This window comes from Monoraphidium neglectum (genome assembly GCF_000611645.1).
Source record: "Monoraphidium neglectum strain SAG 48.87 unplaced genomic scaffold scaffold00026, whole genome shotgun sequence".
In the NCBI taxonomy this organism is placed as follows: domain Eukaryota; kingdom Viridiplantae; phylum Chlorophyta; class Chlorophyceae; order Sphaeropleales; family Selenastraceae; genus Monoraphidium; species Monoraphidium neglectum.
This window is the reverse complement of record NW_014013602.1, coordinates 20,221-37,071: the sequence shown is the minus strand read 5'-3', so window position 1 is coordinate 37,071 and position 16,851 is coordinate 20,221. Positions and strand designations below refer to the sequence as shown.

The window sequence follows — 16,851 nt, the reverse complement described above, 5'->3', positions numbered from 1 at the left end:
TACGTCGTGTGGTTAGCCAGGGCCAGCTCTGGTGGCAAGTGGCAGAACGCCTCGCTCAAGTCCATGTATCGCTCCACCATTGCATCAAGCCCGCGATGCGTGATTTGAAAGTAGGGGCTGTCGGGCTTGAAGCATGTGTTCTTGTCGTTCCGGACGCACTCATCAGTCCTGGGGGTTAGAGGTGGCGGATCCGGTGTATGCACAACAATCCATTGAAAAACGTGTCTGCGGGCGTGTGTGCCGGGTGAGCAGTTTGAGTTCGCTTTTATCAAGCTGAGAGACCGCATCACGTGGTGTCACAGCTGTGTGCTGCCGTTGCAGCTGATGACATCACCTCAGGTAAACAAGTGTGACCCTGCTCAAGACCAGGAATGCATCTCAACACCCCCCCTCCCTGGTCCCACCAACCTGAAGAAGAGCTCAGCAAAATCGGCGTTGGCAAACGCAGCCGCTGGTGTCTCGGTGCGATACGTAACACCGTCGGCGACTGAGCGGTGAGACGGTGGGACAGGAGTTGAGGCAAAGGGGGTAAGGGGATGAAGAATTGTGGTGGCTGGGGTGGGGTGTGATATATTCCCTGCCCATCATCAAACACAGAGCTGAGCGGCAAGCTCTGCAGTGTGCGAAGCCAGCACGCATGCACAACAGCTGTAGATCTGGGGTGGCATGATACCACCTGCTGTCTGCAGATCGACACCTCCGATGTATTGCGTGCAGAAACAATATGCACGCTGGCCTCCCACGTGTGGAACGTCCGCAAATGGCTCACTGTGATGAATGTTGCCGCCATACAACAGAGCATGATACCTGACAAAGTGCGCCGGACAGTTGGAAGGTGAGCGGGCTGAATGGATTGACTACAGCGTCATCACCTGTGATGCAGGCCGCCTGATTGTTGTGGTAGGCCACCACCACTGTCGGCGACAATGGTGAGGTGTGAGATTCACAGCCGGCGATGGCGTGCAGTGCCAACAACCAGCAATGCGGGAAGGGATGCAGAGCACGCTGTGTGCACCAACACCAGTCGGTGGTGCTGCCAGGGCAGGATGATCGCCTGGAGGCTGAGGAGAGTGCGTGGCCCATAAGAGGCACACTACTTTGCTCGTGAAGCACGATGCGGCCATTTTCTTGCGATTGATGCTGTCGCACGCCGGGTCTCTACGCTCACTCCTTCCTCATGTCAGCTATCGTCTGCAGCAGGGTGTCTCTGAAGCCGTCATGCTGACTGCGGTCGGTGTTGAAGGCCAGGTAGGTGCCCTGGACGAGGGGTGAGCACGGCGCGTTCGGAGTGCGGTCATCACAGCTCTACGGGAAACTACGTGCCAATCGACTGCAACAAAGCCCCACTGCGGCACCCACTGGTTGCACCGCCCGAGGAATGCGTCGGCAGTCGGACCATAGCCGTTCGACGGGCCACCCACCCGTTTCCCACCACGTGAGCCTGGAGCTCACCGTCAGGCGGACGGAGCTGAAGAGGTAAGTGACCCGCGCCGCCGCGTTCAGCGACGCTAGAGGCCCCTGCAGCCCGGCCAATCTCTGGAAGGAGATTCCAAACACCGCCAGGACAGCCACCGCCCACACGAGCAGCGGGAGCATAAGCTTCAGGACCACATTGTTGTTGGAGACCAGTTTCTTGCCGTTGAGCTACACGAAGGGCGTGTGGGGGGCGAGGGGCGGGCGCGGATGTGCGATAGCCTGCAACTGAGGGGAGGTGGGGGCTGAGAGACGGGCGCAACGAGACTAGTGTTCAGTTGATGCTGCCGGCAAGGGCCCCCACCTTGATATCGGAGTCCATCCAGGCCGACAGCAGCGCATGGCAGGGTTGCTGCCACAGCGTCTTGGGCAGCGGTGGCTTCTTGTCGTTCTTCGCCTTGGTAGCAGCGCTGCTGGGGCGGCTCTTTTTGCTGGCAGAATTTGCCTTGCCCTTTCTAGGGCTATCGTTTTCCTTGATTTTGTCTGTTGTGTTGCAGGACCATCAGGGAGGATGAGGGAAGATGTCTAGGGGCAAATTTAAGCCTTAGACTGCCCCGGTAGCCCATGCTCAGCTCAGGTCTGCGGAAAGCAGAGCCACGCTGTGTCTCCTGCATGCACACCTGACAACCCAGTCCTCACCGTCGTCGTCGGCCGCCAGGCGCACGCTCTTTGTGCCTCTCTTGCCACCCGCGTCTGCGGCGCCACTGGTGTTGGTGTAGCCGGCGCGACTCTGCTCATGAGTCATCAGCACCTCAAGATCGTCGTCGTCATCCACTTCCCCGTGCCCGTCATCATCGACCTATGCGTCAAAGTTTGTGTGCTGTCTTTGTACATGTGCTTTTCATGTTCGGATAGATAAAGTACAAATGTGCGGCCTGCAAAATGCAGAAGTGCCATTGAACATTCCCACATGCATGCCCCGGCAGACGTCTCGCTCGCTTGAGGGGAGGGTAATGGCCCCATACAATTTGTCCATGCCCAGCACAGCCATCCGCCTGCTCACCGCCATCTGCCGGCTAGCCATTATGCGTATGGTGGCTGATGGCAGGGCCAGGAAGACGCTGAAGCGCATCGCATGCTGGATGTTGACTGTGCGCAATAGGATGAACTGGTAGAACAGGCAGGCGCCCTGCAGGGTTTGGACGGAGAGGTGCAAAGCATGAGCATTTGAGGGAGAGGCTGCAACCTAGGCGGTGGTGACAGCACCGTTAGTGGGGGTGGGGGGCACACAACAACACAAAGGGAGGGCAGGGCATGCTCAGGTCTGGCCACTCGTCCAGCTTGTGCACACGCCATAGACCTTGTGCTGGTGCACGCACTGCGTCGTGTGCTGCAAACCGTCAACCACTGCCATAGTGCGTGCATCCCTGTGTCGCCCCTTAACCTCACATGCCCCACCAAACCCCAGCACTCGGGTCCGCACTTGGATCACCAAAGCCTCGACAATTAGCAGTACGATTAGCCAGCGGCTGAGGTTCCCAAGCAACATATAGGAAAAGTCCACCTGCAGATCAAGGCTCCACCTGCATGGGGGGAAGACAGGTGGGTGCGACATTTGGTCTTCACGCAGAAGGCTTGGGGCCATGGATATGTGCTCAGCAATACTTGCAAGCTTGAGATAAAACAGCGCGGGCAGCAACCTTGGCTAGGCAACACACTCAATTGATTGTCCTTCTGCATTTGCAAAAAGGTGGGTGCCGTGAACCCTGGAGGCATCCGACCTCAGCATATGCTGTCTATTTGCAAGGGGGGTCTTGTGCATGCTGCCGCACCTGTACCCAAACGACAGCGATTCTGGTCCGTTGAGGTGCATGTATCTGAATGAGGTTTCATTCTCAAGAGCTGCTCCTACACGCTGCCCGATGGAGTACACGTCATACCCGGCAGATATGAACCTGGTAGGTGCAAGGGTGTCGGGGCAGGTAGCAGCAAGGCCAATGCCTGAAGGTGAGAACTCACGTGTTTGTGTCGGTTTTTTGGGTGGGGGGGAGGGTGTGGGTGCAAATGTCGTGGACAGGAGTGGTGGAAACGGGGTGCAACAGCAGGGCAGCAAGGGGATACGGCAGGGTGCGACCATATACAGCAGCAGGGAGTGAATCGCTTGAAGCAATATGTGAGCAAGTCGGCCGCTGCCAAGCCTCAGAACAGGCCCCCATGCACCCAACTACCACCACCAAGTGGTGCTGCACCGTCGGTTTGTTTTGGGTCACATAGGAGTCTGTCAAGCCCAACCTGTTGCCCAGCTCCCACAAAGTCGCATTGCGAGAGCTCATAACTCCACTGCTGTTTGAGCTCCCTTGTCTCCACACCTGCATGAGCAAGCGCAAGCTTTGGGTCCAAGCACGCCTCCAGTGCCTTGCGCGGGTCATGTGAAAGGCAAGACCACTATTGCTGTGCGGCAGTTGCTGCATCAGCTGCGGGCATTCAGCTCGTCGTCCAAACTAGAACGAATGAATTGTGTCGGCAAACGTGTGCGTGTGTGGGGGCGTGTGCTTGTGGATGTGCGTGTGTGCAAATGTGTGTATGTGTGCGCGTGCGCGTGTGTGGGGGGTGGGTGGTTGGGAGGGGGGTGTTGATGCAGGCACCTCACCTGCTCTGGCAGCTTGTGGTGCGTCCAGAAGTCATACAGCCGCGGATCTGGGAATGCACTCAACTTGTTCTCGCCCAAGTACAGCTCCTGAGGCGCAGGGGAGCAACGTGGAGGGTTGCAGGAGTCCAAACAGAAGCTGAGAAGTCCAAACAGAAGCTGAGAACATACTGGCAGGTGCTCAGTGTAAAGGAATTTGATTTGTTCCTCTCCGGCAGTGTTTGAAGACCGCCCGCCCCACCCGATTGTGCGGCCCTGCTGTGCGCATGGCAAGATGCCAGCCGCAAGCGTGATGGCATGCATCCTCACCATGTGGCCCGCGTGGATGAGGTCAAGGTTGGTCAGCAGGCGCTTGTAGGAGTTCTTCTGGGACGCCGGAGAGCACACCTTGGGCAAGGGAGGGGGAATCTCAACAGTTGCTGGATACTGCCGTACACAGGCCTCATTTTTCAGTGGTGGTATCACATTGGACTTTGGCACGACGGAACTGGAATCAGCCTGCAAGGCTAGCGGCAGCCTGCTGCAGCGCAGCACCTCACAGGGAAGGGGTAACACTGCTGTGGTGCCGGTTGTCAGCAGCTGGTCAGTGCACAGTAGCAGACGAGGACCTTGTCAGACAGTCACAACCCTGCCCACAGGGATACAATCCCTGCGCTCACCTCAAAGCCGGCAAACTCGGGCAGGGAGCACCTCTGAGCAAAGTGAGTGCGCATGGCCACGCGCTGGAAGCGGTCGGTCGTGAAGGTCATGTCGCCAGTGCTGTTCATGTCCCTATGAAGAGATAGGGGATTGCAGGTGCTTGTAAAAGGGGCTACTGTGGTCAAAAGTGGTGTTTAATACAGTACGCCTCACACACGGGGGAGCTTTGCTGCCAGTAGACAAAATCGGCAGTTGATGCAAGACTCACCCCCGCGTTGTCAGACCTCAACACACCACTGACACTGGTTGCTAACCCACTCTCCCTGGTTGGGCTCGCACCCTCCCCAGCCAGCCTCGGTTTCCAGGCACTCACTCAGACCGTTTCTGTAGCTGGGTAGACAGTATGGCGTACCCCACAATGTGGGCCATCAGCAGCATGCCAACACACAGCCACGTGTGCTGCTGGAAGCGCAGTGTGCAGGATTGTGCTGCGGTGCTGGTCAGCATCCGCTTCAGCTTTTTCAGGCGCTTGGCGCGCCTGAAGGGTGAGCATGAAACATGTGGGGTGGGTCAGGTGCTTGGGCTGGCGGTCTGGTGATATTGACGCCAGACACGCATTTGTTCCCGTGCCCTTTAAAACGCAATCGAAGAGGCTGCATGCTGTACTTGGGGTGGCGTCCGGTGATTGGGGATACCAGCGGGACGTCAGCGATAACACACGTCAGGAGCTGACCAAGGGGGTGCGACCTCGAGCCAAGCACGGCCAGCAGCTCCACCAGGTGCCCCTGTTCACGGTACCCCTGGATCACCTGAAGTCTGAGGCTAGGTCCTCGTCAGCGTGATGGTCCCCTGCGGCAACGCTCTCGCCGTCGCCGGGCTCTGACCCAGACACCTGGCTCTCAGCGGCCTCGCCCATCGCCGCTGCACCAAGGCCAGGCTTGTTGCCGGCGCCCGGGGCGGGGTGGTGCGTGCGGCTGTCGTCGGCCAAGGCAGCGCTGTTGCCGCCGCCTCTGACAGGAGCAAGGCCAAGACCGCCGTCACGCAAACCGCCACTGCCTCTGCGGCCGCCCCCTTTCTTCTCCACCTCTGCTCCTCCGTCGCTCCTGTCCTCCTCCGCTGGTCGGCCCTTGTTGCATGCCTCTAACTGCCTGACCCACTCTGCCACGCGACTCCTGTTGAGATTTGGGTTGGTTGAGACCAGCATGGAGGCGGATTCATGCACCTCGCAGTTTGCCTTGATGTGCACATCATACAATTGAGCAAGCTGCAGCAGCCTGCGGCAGCAGTATGTCGACATAAAATTATTTGATGTCGACATATGTGTTTTGATGTGTTTTGCCGTTTTGGGGCAAAACACACCGACACGCGACACAAGCACTACCCGTCAGCAACTGCACACCTGGGGTCCTCCTGCGCTCTTTGCGCGCCTCGCAGCTCCGCATCACTGCCTCTGTCACCGCCAACGTTGGCTTCATCGTCCCCGCCTTTGTCCAGCGCCGCCACCTTGCGAAACCCGACGGGCTTCGAACCAGGACCAACCTTGCAGCCGGCCATCGCGCCCTGCTCGCCTGCAGCCTGACCACTGTCGCCGCTGCCGCCGGCGTTACTGCTGCCGCTGGACTCGCTGTCGCCGGTAGCGGCCCGGACGGGGAATGCGCCCGCAGGCGATAGTGTCACACTCTTGAGCGCCAGTAGTGGCTCCATGCTGCCGGCTGAGGGCTCTGCCAGCTGCAGGCGCACTGCGATTCTTTGTTCGCCACGAGTTGGCATGGACACAGCCTAGGGGCAGTGAGAAAGAGAGAGGGTGGTGAATTGAGAAAGCAAATGATGCTGGGAGTTATCAGGTTCGTGGATAAACAGTTAAGGGGTGTGGGTACTTGCCGGGGCTGGCGGCAGATTGCCCTGTAATGCAAGGTGTTCAACAGCAGGGTAACTGCCGCCATGGCGCCCAACTACCTGCACGAGGCAGATCGCCAGCCGGGCCTCTCATAATCCCGCCGGCCCACCAAGCACCATTCGGTCCACCTGGACACACACCCTTCCCCCACCTGCATGTGCAGCACCAGCGGCCCGCCGTCCGCATGCGTGGCGCGCAGCGTCTTGCGCACGCCGACCTTTGGTGCTGCGCCCGCCTTGAGGCCGCCCCTCTTCCCAGGCCCTGGAGCTCCTGTGGCAGCCGTCAACAGGTCGACGGCGGTGGCGCTCTGCGGCAGTCCGGCCAGCCTACCAATGGGAGGACGGACGGCCAGGGGAGCAAAGTGCTGGGGGTTTGGATGCATGCGAGGTCCTTGCACGTGACAGGGGAGCGCATGAGCAAGTTGCAAGACTCTACCATGCACGCAGTGGTGTCTGCGTTAGGATGCAGTGGGTTGTGCAGGGCCATGAATGTCATGTCTGTTCACCTTTTGAAGTCCATCTTGACCAGCAGCTTGCTGCTGACCCCGAACAGCAGCCCAGCGGCAGCATCCGCCCTCACAACTCTCAGCGCCTGGTCCAACTCAATGACTGCAGACAGTGCGTCAGCGCGCCACAGCACCAGCTGGAGCGACGCGTCACCCTCGTTTCCAGCCGCAGCTGTCGCAGAGGCCAGGATGGTGGTGGCAGCGAGGGATCCGCTGCCGCCGCGGGTGCAGGTGTCATCGTCGGGGTTTGCTGTGACGACGTGCGCCTGCAGCAGGGCTGGCCGCACGCGGCCGCGCTGCTGCACGGCGGCCATGAAGGAGGACACGCTCAAGCTGGCATCGTCCTCCTGGTTGCAGGTATGTGGCGAGTATGTGGCAAGAGGTTGCACACCATACACAACACACGAATTAGTTTGGGGACCGAAGAGGATTAATTGGTGGTCACAGGCCCATAATCCCGTGTTCAAACGACAGGGAGGAAGTGGCACTGCAAGCAGCCTGTTTTGTGGGGCTGCTGTACTACATCCATGCATGCGTAGAGGGCTCAGTGTTTGTGCATCAGCAAGGAGATGTGAATGTGTGTGCGCAGCGCTCTTTGCCTGTATCAACCCACCTTGGCACCTGCGTGTCCCCTGGTGAGCACCCCCACACGCCATGCATCCTCTGCACCCTCCAACGCTCTGACCCCCAGGGCTGTGAGCAGCGACTCATCCTCCCCGTGCCTGCTGGCCCACTCTTCAAACACGTTGACAACGGAGCGCACGGGCCGCCCCACCATGTCCTGTGATCAGCGGGCGGGGCGGGGGTGTTTGGTTTGTGCAGGCACGTCGAGTGAGATTGCAAGAGGGGGAGCACAACGGGTTACCCAAATCAGCAGACAGGGTCACGAGTTGACATAGTAATCCAAAAAGCCTGCTCAAACTGGCCCGCGCAGCTTGATGTGTTGCCTTTGCAAGGGTGTTGTCGGCAAGGACGTGCGCGAACCAGGAGTGTTGCAGGCCAAGGGAGGGAACCCAACGCCACAGATGCCCGCGCCCCACCTAGCGGCGACTCAGCAGCAGCCCCAGTCTCCTACCTGCGGATTGAAGCCAAATAGCGCCCTGGTCGCCCCAGGGTTGACGCGCGTGATGACCCCGTCCCCGTCTACCCCCAGCACCAGCTGCGCCCTGTCCATGGCGGCCTCGTCGGACGAGGGCGTCACGCGGACCGTGTGCTGCACGTGCTCCCCGTCGTCGTGGGTGGAGAGCTGCAGGGTGACCGGCACCCTCACCCCGTTGGAGCGCAGCAGGTGGACCACGGCGCCGGCGCGGCAGCTGTTGGCAGGCGGCTTGCTGGCCATGTCCTTGACACAGGGAGGGATGTTGGGATTGGGTCGACGGTGTGGGGGTTGGGGCGTGTGGTTCATGCCCCCTGGGCAAGAGCGATCAGGCGCCACGCAGGCAGGACAGGTCTTATGGAGTAAGGTAAGCCACAGAGAAGAATGGGGGGGGGGGGGGGAGAACAACCGTTAAAAGATTGCATCACAAACTGCACCAGAGTGTGCCGTCAATGTGAAGAGTGGTGGCTGTCGTGCGTCTTAACGCGCTCACAACAGCGACAAAATCGTTGCTTAGCAGGGCTGATCATGCCATCGTCTGCCCCTTGCGCCTGTAAACGGACACCTGCAAGCCAGGGTGCCGCTGCCAGTCCCAAACCCTGCGAAATGACCTGTCCCCCACCTTCATGAAGCCCGCGTGCATCTGGCTGTAGGGTGGCGGAATGATGGCCGCCAGGTCCATGGAGGCCACATGGCGCGCGCTGCAGCCCAGCATGGCGCCCAGTTGGTTGGTCGCGTACACGACACGCAACTGGCAGCACAAGAAGGTATGTCAGGACGGGTCAAGGCCGTGATTGGGCGAGGTGGTGTATGGCTGGCGCTAGGCGGGCAGTCTTGCCACAGGGCCCCAGGGCCCCTGCAGCTGGCAAGCATGGTGTAGCTCCACAACCGACACCACTGACGCCGCAAAAAGAGGGTCTCAGATTGCCTCGTTCAAGAGGCTTATGAAATGCGTGGTAGCAGCCCCCCATCACGCCCTGCCCCTCTAAGGTGTCTGGGCACACCTGATGATCCACCACCATCATGGCACCAGCCAGCGCCGGCGCCTTCAGGGGAAGGGAGAGGGACCACGGAATACCATTTTCAGGAACCACATGACTCGAAAATACACGTCCTGCAGCCCGCCCGCCCCCGCTTTCAACGCTGCCGCCCTCTCCGCCCCCGCCGCATGCATCCGTTCAGTTTCCGCCGGCGCTTGCGCCTCCTGCTGCGCCTGCTGCAGCGCGTCCTCTCCCAGCAGCCAGGGCCTGGATTGGGAAAAAAATCCTCCACCGCTCTCCCTCTGCGGCCATTCCCAATTGACAAGCTTGGTGCTGCCCTGGCTGCCCCTCACATGTATATTGAGGATGAGGATGACCTCCGAGTCTGAGCCTGCATATTGCACGTCCACACGCACGTCCACGGGCGGCAAGAACCTACGTCACGGCGGCCAAAAAGGCAGGGAGGGGTGGTTAGGGAAAGGTGAGGCGGAGGTGGGCGATGAGATCTCAGGGGTGAGGACGGCCGGTGGCACAAGCAGTGTGTATATGCAGGCAGCTAGCTGGCTCCCTGAAAGCCTGCAAGGGTCCTGGACAGGCGGTGATCGCGAACCCTCCTGCTCTTTCCTCCAATCATATGGCACAACTGACCGTTGCCCGGCATTTGCGATGCCGCACACTGGTCGCATTTGCACGAATCTCTGCTGCACTATACCAGCTCCCCACCAGCTCACCACCCTCCCCAACCCCACTAGCTCCTCACTTGTGAAGCAGTTTGGTCTCCAGGCTCAGGACCGTATCGGTGCGCTCACCAACAGGCAGGCTGCTGGCGCGTGCGATCAGCCTTGATTGCCGCCATGAACGAGGGGTTGAGGTGTGCACGGTTGCGGAGGTAGGGGGTGGGTTTGGGGTTGCGCGAGGTGGTGAGGGTGGACTGTTGCTGGCAGCAGCTGCTGCCAAAGCCTGCAGGCTTTGGCAACCGCCCGCCTACTTGCTTGTCAGTCACATGCTCCGCTCTCTCGCCCAGTTGCGCGTGGCTCTCGTGTCAATGACTCCAGCTGGTCAGGTGGAGACGCAAAGATGCTGAACGCTGCGCTTTCTAGTGCATTCAAAATCACCTTGAGCCTTTAGACGCAAGCAGCTGCAGCAATACTTTGCAAAGTCAGCCCCAATAGCAAGCACTCAGACCCAAGTACACTTTCCTTCTCTTGAACCATGTCCACCACGTACAGACCAATCTGTGTCGACACAAACAAGTACCTCGAAGCTACATGCACGATGCCCATGCCGTGCCAGACCCAATCACCCCCTCCCCACTCCAGTTGCTTCGCCCAATCTCGGGCCCCACCTGTCCAACGCCTCTGAGTCAGGCCCCAGGCTTGAGAAGGCACGCCCTGAGATGTCCGAAGGCGCCAGCCCAAAAGTGTCGGCGCAGCGCTCATCCCCACAGAGAATGGTGCCCGTCCCGGCGGCAACCCAGAGCTGCACCATCGTGGGGTCGGGGTGCTCGGAGCGGCGCAAGAGAGCCATGAACATGCAGTCCTTGGGTGGGAGGGGTGGCGCAGGGTGGCGGGCGCGTCACTGATAACGTGACGGCAACCACGCATGGCGGAAGCGGGTAGTCGGACACCATAGTCGTCCTTGTTGGCGGCCGCAGGCTGGCGCGCAGGACCAACCACAAGTGGCTGAGCTCATGACATGTGCCTGGCCCTTCATGGGGTGCGTTGGCACAGGGCGCACCTGCCGGGCTGCCCAGCCCGCCATGGAAGTCCTTGGACACCACACGCATGCACCCTGGGGTGCACCCTCTCTTTCAAACCAGGCTGAGCCTGCTTATGCTTCAACTACAGGGCCGCACCTGGCCGTTTCCAGACAGCTTGATCGCAGTGATATTCACGGGGAATATTGTATGGTGCTTGGTGATGCCCACCATGCTCCTCTGCTTGTTGAGGATGTGCGGATTGCCAGACTCGACACAACGTGAGATGTAGCTGTCAGAGAAGCAGGCGCGCGTGTGTGTATGTGTGTGTATGTGTGTGTGTGTGTGTGTGTGTGTGTGTGTGTGTGCGCGCTGATCCGCGTTGGTGTGGGAGTCCACGTGCGTATGGGTGGGGGTGTGTGCATGCGTGTGTGTACTTCTCCGCGGATGCACATTCGTGTGTGTTTTGAGGGGGGGGTTGCGGGGTGGTGGGAAGACGAGTCTTTGTGTGTTTGTGTGTGTGTGTGTGTGTTGGGGGGGGGCTTGTGGGTGTGTGTGCGTACGTGCACGTGAACGTGCGTGCATGCCTCATGCATGCGCTTAGAAGGGGTGCGGGGGTTGAGTGTGTTCTCGGACATGGGCAACATGGGCAGAATGTTGAGAGGTGTCACGATCGATGATGGGCCATGGTGTTGGGAAGGGGGAGGCGTGAGAGGGCCGCCAGGGTTGCGGCAGCAACGGTGCGGATGTGCCGCGAGCAGCTGGTGGGGGGGTGCTGCGCACTTGGCTGCACTTTACGAAGGAGTGTCCCGTCCCATCCCAGTCCTTTTTGGGGATCAGGCTCACCTGTTGTGGCGGCTGCTGAAGGGCTGGGGCATAAGGCACGAGACCTGGGGCGAGGAGGTGGGTTGACGAACACCAACGAAAGGCGGGTCGTCACAGCACGCTGAGAAGTGCCCATGAACCTCCTTATGACCTCAATGCTGGAACGCCCCCTGCAAGATAGGGGGCCCCACCCTGCTGCCCTCCTTCCTGCAAGCTCCTTGCTTGCGCGGCGACAATGTGGGCTAGAAGGCCCTCCATAGCCCCCTGACCACCATGCACAGTTCCCCCTTCATGTCACACCTCCTCAATACGCTCCCAGCGCTCTTGTCCACCCCACAACACTCTGCTTTTCCCCATCTCACGCTCTTTGTCTCCAGCTCGCCCTCAGAGTACTCAAACATCTCATAGGCGGCCCTGTTGATGGCGACAATCATGCCCACTGCATTGACGACGACGATGCCATCACACACCTCGTCGACTGCGCCAAGGGCCTGCAAGGATGGGAGTGAGGTGCGCGCACACAGGGAGGGGCCGGGTCTGAGAGCGATGTGTCCATTAGGGATGAACCGGCCAATTGCATTGGCTGCGCTGGTGAAAACTCCAGCTCACAGGTGAGAGCTGGTGCAGTCCACCAGGAAGGACATCATGACGCAAAGAAACCCTCACGTTTCAATTTGCTTTCAACCTCACTCATGCAGCCACCCCCCTTTGAAAATGCCACCACGCACTTCACAGCCCGCAGACACCCCCTTCACCTTCAGCATCTCGTCCTGCTCAGTCCTGCTTGAACCGGCCCCCATGAGCCCCAGCAGGCTCTGCCCTGTGCCTTGCTTTGCGGCCTCAGTGTAGTACCTTTGGGCCAGGCCAGGCTCGTTGCGCACCCACTCCAGGAAGCGGCCGTAGATCTTCAGCAGCCGCCCATTGGAGGGGTAGCGCTCGAGGGCCCTGCAGCGGAGTTGGCGAACACAACAGAAGGTGAGTGGGACGGCAGGGGCAGGGGGTTATCAGTCGACAGTCATGTAGAAGCTGGATGGTCAGAGTGCACTTTGCTTGCTTCTGTCGCACCGCCACACTGCTCTTGCCCTGCATCCTCTCGACACACAGCCAAGCTTTCAGCATGACCAGCGCGTATCAGCTCGCCCATCAGCCCCTCGCGCCCCCCTCCACACTTTTGATCAGCAAGCACCCAACCTGCGGTATATGCGCGTCGCCTGCTTCTCTGCCTGGTCCATGGCGGCAAAGCTGTACTGGAGGCTCTTGAAAGAGACAGTGTCATGGAGCAGCACCTTCCACAGCACACGCTGGGCGCTGAGGGCCACTCGGTGCACGCGCACACACGCGCGGTAGTTGCTGCGGCGACCGTGACAGGTGCATTGAGCAGATGTTTGCATGCGTGTGTGCGCATATGTGCCCGCGCACACGCCTTGGAAGGATCTCTGTGTTTTTTGAAAGTTGCACTGAAGCAGGGCAACCTCCCCTTCCAAACACTCTGTGCTTGCGCATACCAAGCACCCCTGCATACGCGCCTAGAACCCCCTACCCCACCCTCACCGTTGAAATTCGATGTAGCTCATCAGATCCAGTCCTCCTTTCTCGCCCTTGGATTGCTTGGCCAGGTCCTGGGTCTAAAGAGAGTAAGGCCGATTGGAGGGAAGCGATCCAGAATGGGAGGACGAGTAAGGCCGAGGAGGTAGGGAAGGAGGAAGGGGGGGTAACAGGTGCGAGGCATACACAAGCCATTGGATGGCAAAAGAGTAGAGCGGGGGTGATGGGCAAAGACCGTCAGGGTGCTGCTGCTTGCCTGCGCCCAGCCAGCAGCAGGGGTGGGTTTGATGAGGAGCTAGCCGTGAGGGTCCAGCGGTCCGAGGTGGTCGGCGTGAATGGGCAGAGCCGTGCAGCCACTGTCAAGGCCACGCCGCCCTATTACGCGCACCCTGTAGATGAAGAAGTGGTCTATGATTGATGGGCTGGCCTTGACGGCGAGCTGCAGCTGGGTGCGCGCGGCCTGGCCATCCTTGCGGACCTGGGGGTGTGTGCAAAAATCATGTAGAAAAGGGAGTACAAGAGCTACTGAGCTACCTTGAAGACAGTCGTTCCAGTGAATCACATTCGAGCAACGGTCAAGCCGCTCGCAGAACGAAGTTTTCAGAGTTTGGTGAGTGCTGCGCCATGAATTCAGGTCCCTGAGAACCAACACCCACTGTCACAGCAGCCAGAACCTCCAAACCCACAACACCCAACAGCTCACCTCCAAGTAAAAATTTGCCAGGGCTGTCATGAGCATCGAATTGTTGGGGAAGCGTGCAATCCCGCACTGAACGAATGGTAAGTGATGGCACGTCACGATTTGGGGGCTGGTCATCGGCAGTGGTCAGGGTTTGGGCAGTCAATCAATGGGTGCTTACACCATGTATGTGCTGGATGGACCCCTGTCTTTGCGTACAGCATGCGCCCGCAAAGATTTGCTCTGCCTCCTTCAGTGCCCGTAAATCACCTGAACTCCTCTAGGGGCCTCACAGAGAAGCCAGCATCTCTGAGGTCTAGCTGATCAACCCTGTGAACCCCCGCCCAAACCTGACCATTCTTCGTTGGTGCCCATCTGCTCGTTGACGTTCGTGCGTGCTCGGCACCCCAGCCCTTGCTGCATTCGACCCACATTCTGGCCCCTGCCCGCTACCACAAGCCTCACCTTGTAGATGAACTCTCCCAGGGCACAAGCCTCCTCATCAGGCTGACCATCGTCATCCCACTTGCGCATGACACGCGCCAGGGTCTCCACCTGCCGTGGAGAGGGAGAAGGTGGAGGAAGCAAGGGAGAGCTGCACTCAGCATGAGACAGCTAGTGTTTGGCTCCAGCAGTACCTTGACCAAGTGAGGAAATCGGATTAATCCCCTTCAGCGACCATCCGTTGAAACACGCACTGCGGCCAGGCAGGAGGGTCTCTGCCCATCGCCGCCCTTCCAACGGCGGAACAAAATCGACCGTGCTTAGGAGGCACGTGCGGCAGTCTTGCTGGCGCACAGACGCCTGTACCACCAAAGCTTCCATGTCCGTTCTCCAACACCACTGGCTGGCCACCACGTGGTAAACTTTGCATCGCAACAATCGGTGGCGCCCAGCCCAACAGACACGCACCAGCAAAATCCCCCCACCTGGGCTGTGTTGCGAAAGCGGTACACTTTGCGAAGGTCGCGCAGTGCCTCCGGGTCATCCTTTGCAGAGCACAGCACGTCTAGCGGCCGGCGCAGCCACCACAGCCGGGTCACGCTGGCAACCATGCCCAACAGCACTGCGACAAAAATGCCGTAGAGGATAGCCTGTGAGGGGGCAAGGGCAGGGCAGCTGTAAGCATGTGCGCACCTGGCCTGCAGCGTTGAAGAGCACTTTGCAGTGTCAGACCAGGCCTTGAACCAAAATGTTTGGTGGATGGCCGCCAAACACAACACAGCAGGCCCCTGCGCAGCCGAATGGCCTCCACCTCGTTTACAATGCCCTGACACCGTGTCGGCGTGACGCCCCTCACCCATGTCATGCGCTCCCTCATGTCAAGGTTGCTGGTGTACTTGTAAGTCACCACGTTCTGGGGGAGGGAGCGCGCAGGAGGCAGGTGGAGGGGAATAGGCCAACGATTGGGCGGTGAGCCCGGCCGTTGTCCCAAACGTGCCAAGCTCAGCACATCCAAGCAACCTTGTCGCAAGCACAGCGGCTGGGATCCTTGGTATCTCAGGTGGTTCATTGCAAGTGATGACGGCAGCCTGGTGCTCTAAGGAAGTATTGTTATCAGGCTGAGCCCCCATGCAGCCAGGCAGACACCACCATTGCTCACCACTGGGTGGCCCCAGGCATCTTTTGCTCAAAACAATGTGCTGGAGACACACGCGTGTACACGCAAATGGCTGAGCCACGATAAGTGTCCTGTGGTCCAAACTCGACCAGCACTGGGCAAACAAGGCTGTCAGGGCCAATCACGGCTGGCATCCCACAGTACTCCATAGACCCTCCGTGAATTGCGCTTTCAACCCACCAGCAGGATGCAAGTGTACACGATGCCAGTCCACAGTCCATTCCACACGTGGTTGACCCAGTCGCTGTAGTATAATGGCTGTGATTTCAAGGCGAGGGCATGAGGCGCTTGAGATCAACACGGGGGCGTTCGATTGGGTTGAAGTGGGTCCGGACGGATGACGCTTTATGCAGGCACTTGGTGTGCGTAAGCCTTAGCATCTTAGGTGCACAAGAAAGCTGGCTGCAAGAAGCAATTGGACAGTGCCCTCATAGCACTGCCTGGTGGGTCAATACGAAAGCAGTGCGGCAGGGACACACACACACACACACACACACACACACACACACACACACTGAGACACACACACACACACATGAACACACATAAACATACAGCCTGAGCTTGCACGGTGCACCCTGACTCAGCCGCCATGTATCATATCATATTGCCTGCTTCCTGCTGCTCTACCGCTCTTTGCAAACCTGATTCTCGCAATTTAGGCTGGACCACAGGCCTTGAAGCCCACTTTCGATGCCTCCCTCCCCCCCCCCGGCCCTTACCGCCATGATCATCTGGAAAGTGATGTAGCCTGCACAAACAGCCATGGCGACGCTCTGGAGCTTGGGGTTGGCGCCACCGGCCGTGGACAGTACGACCATCACTATCATTTAGGGAGGGTGTGCCAGGGGAGGACAAATATGCGCTGGGTGAGAGCGCATGCTAGTCACTGGCAACCCATGCGTGGCACTCGCACAGGTTCACGGGAGAACCTGAGTCACGCACTGGTGTCACGCTTTGCATACGGAGCCGATTGCGAGGCATGTTTGAAACAATGCAGCCGCAATCTCAAAGCCCCACCTTGAGCATGAGATTCATTAGATTGGTGACAGCGGCGGGTGTGGCAAGAATGTTGCGCGTTAAAGGGTTCAGGTCGCAGTCGCCCACAGACTGCGCTGGTCAGGGCGACACACAACGGTTAGGTTTTGAGGTGGGACATAAGGGGGTTGCACAGGATCACCTGGCAGGCGGGCAGCTGTGACATGGAACACCCGCAGGAAAGCCATTATGAACGTGGTAGCTGCAGTTGTACAACGGCGAGGGTGTTTGACCGTCTACAATACATGCTGCCCAGTGAAGCAATGTCGG

General features: G+C 59.2%; 1 protein-coding gene across 1 annotated transcript; it reads right to left on the bottom strand.

Moving 5' to 3' along the window:
• Positions 1-1,164: 1,164 nt before the first annotated feature.
• MNEG_0340 (hypothetical protein) lies at positions 1,165-16,310 on the bottom strand (the record flags this gene model as incomplete). The annotated part of the gene is made up of 35 exons (XM_014051175.1): positions 1,165-1,257; positions 1,453-1,644; positions 1,778-1,886; positions 2,094-2,272; positions 2,477-2,602; positions 2,897-2,996; positions 3,246-3,368; positions 3,706-3,782; positions 4,064-4,150; positions 4,370-4,447; positions 4,720-4,831; positions 5,073-5,237; positions 5,509-5,871; positions 6,099-6,478; positions 6,748-6,922; positions 7,102-7,448; positions 7,715-7,882; positions 8,177-8,347; positions 8,820-8,948; positions 9,202-9,243; positions 9,531-9,612; positions 10,523-10,656; positions 11,033-11,165; positions 11,720-11,763; positions 12,061-12,189; positions 12,454-12,643; positions 12,890-13,048; positions 13,250-13,317; positions 13,632-13,721; positions 13,947-14,012; positions 14,388-14,477; positions 14,852-15,016; positions 15,223-15,279; positions 15,724-15,801; positions 16,266-16,310. 35 exons carry the CDS (start codon positions 16,308-16,310, stop codon positions 1,165-1,167), a joined length of 4,746 nt encoding a protein of 1,581 aa, XP_013906629.1.
• Positions 16,311-16,851: the final 541 nt, after the last annotated feature.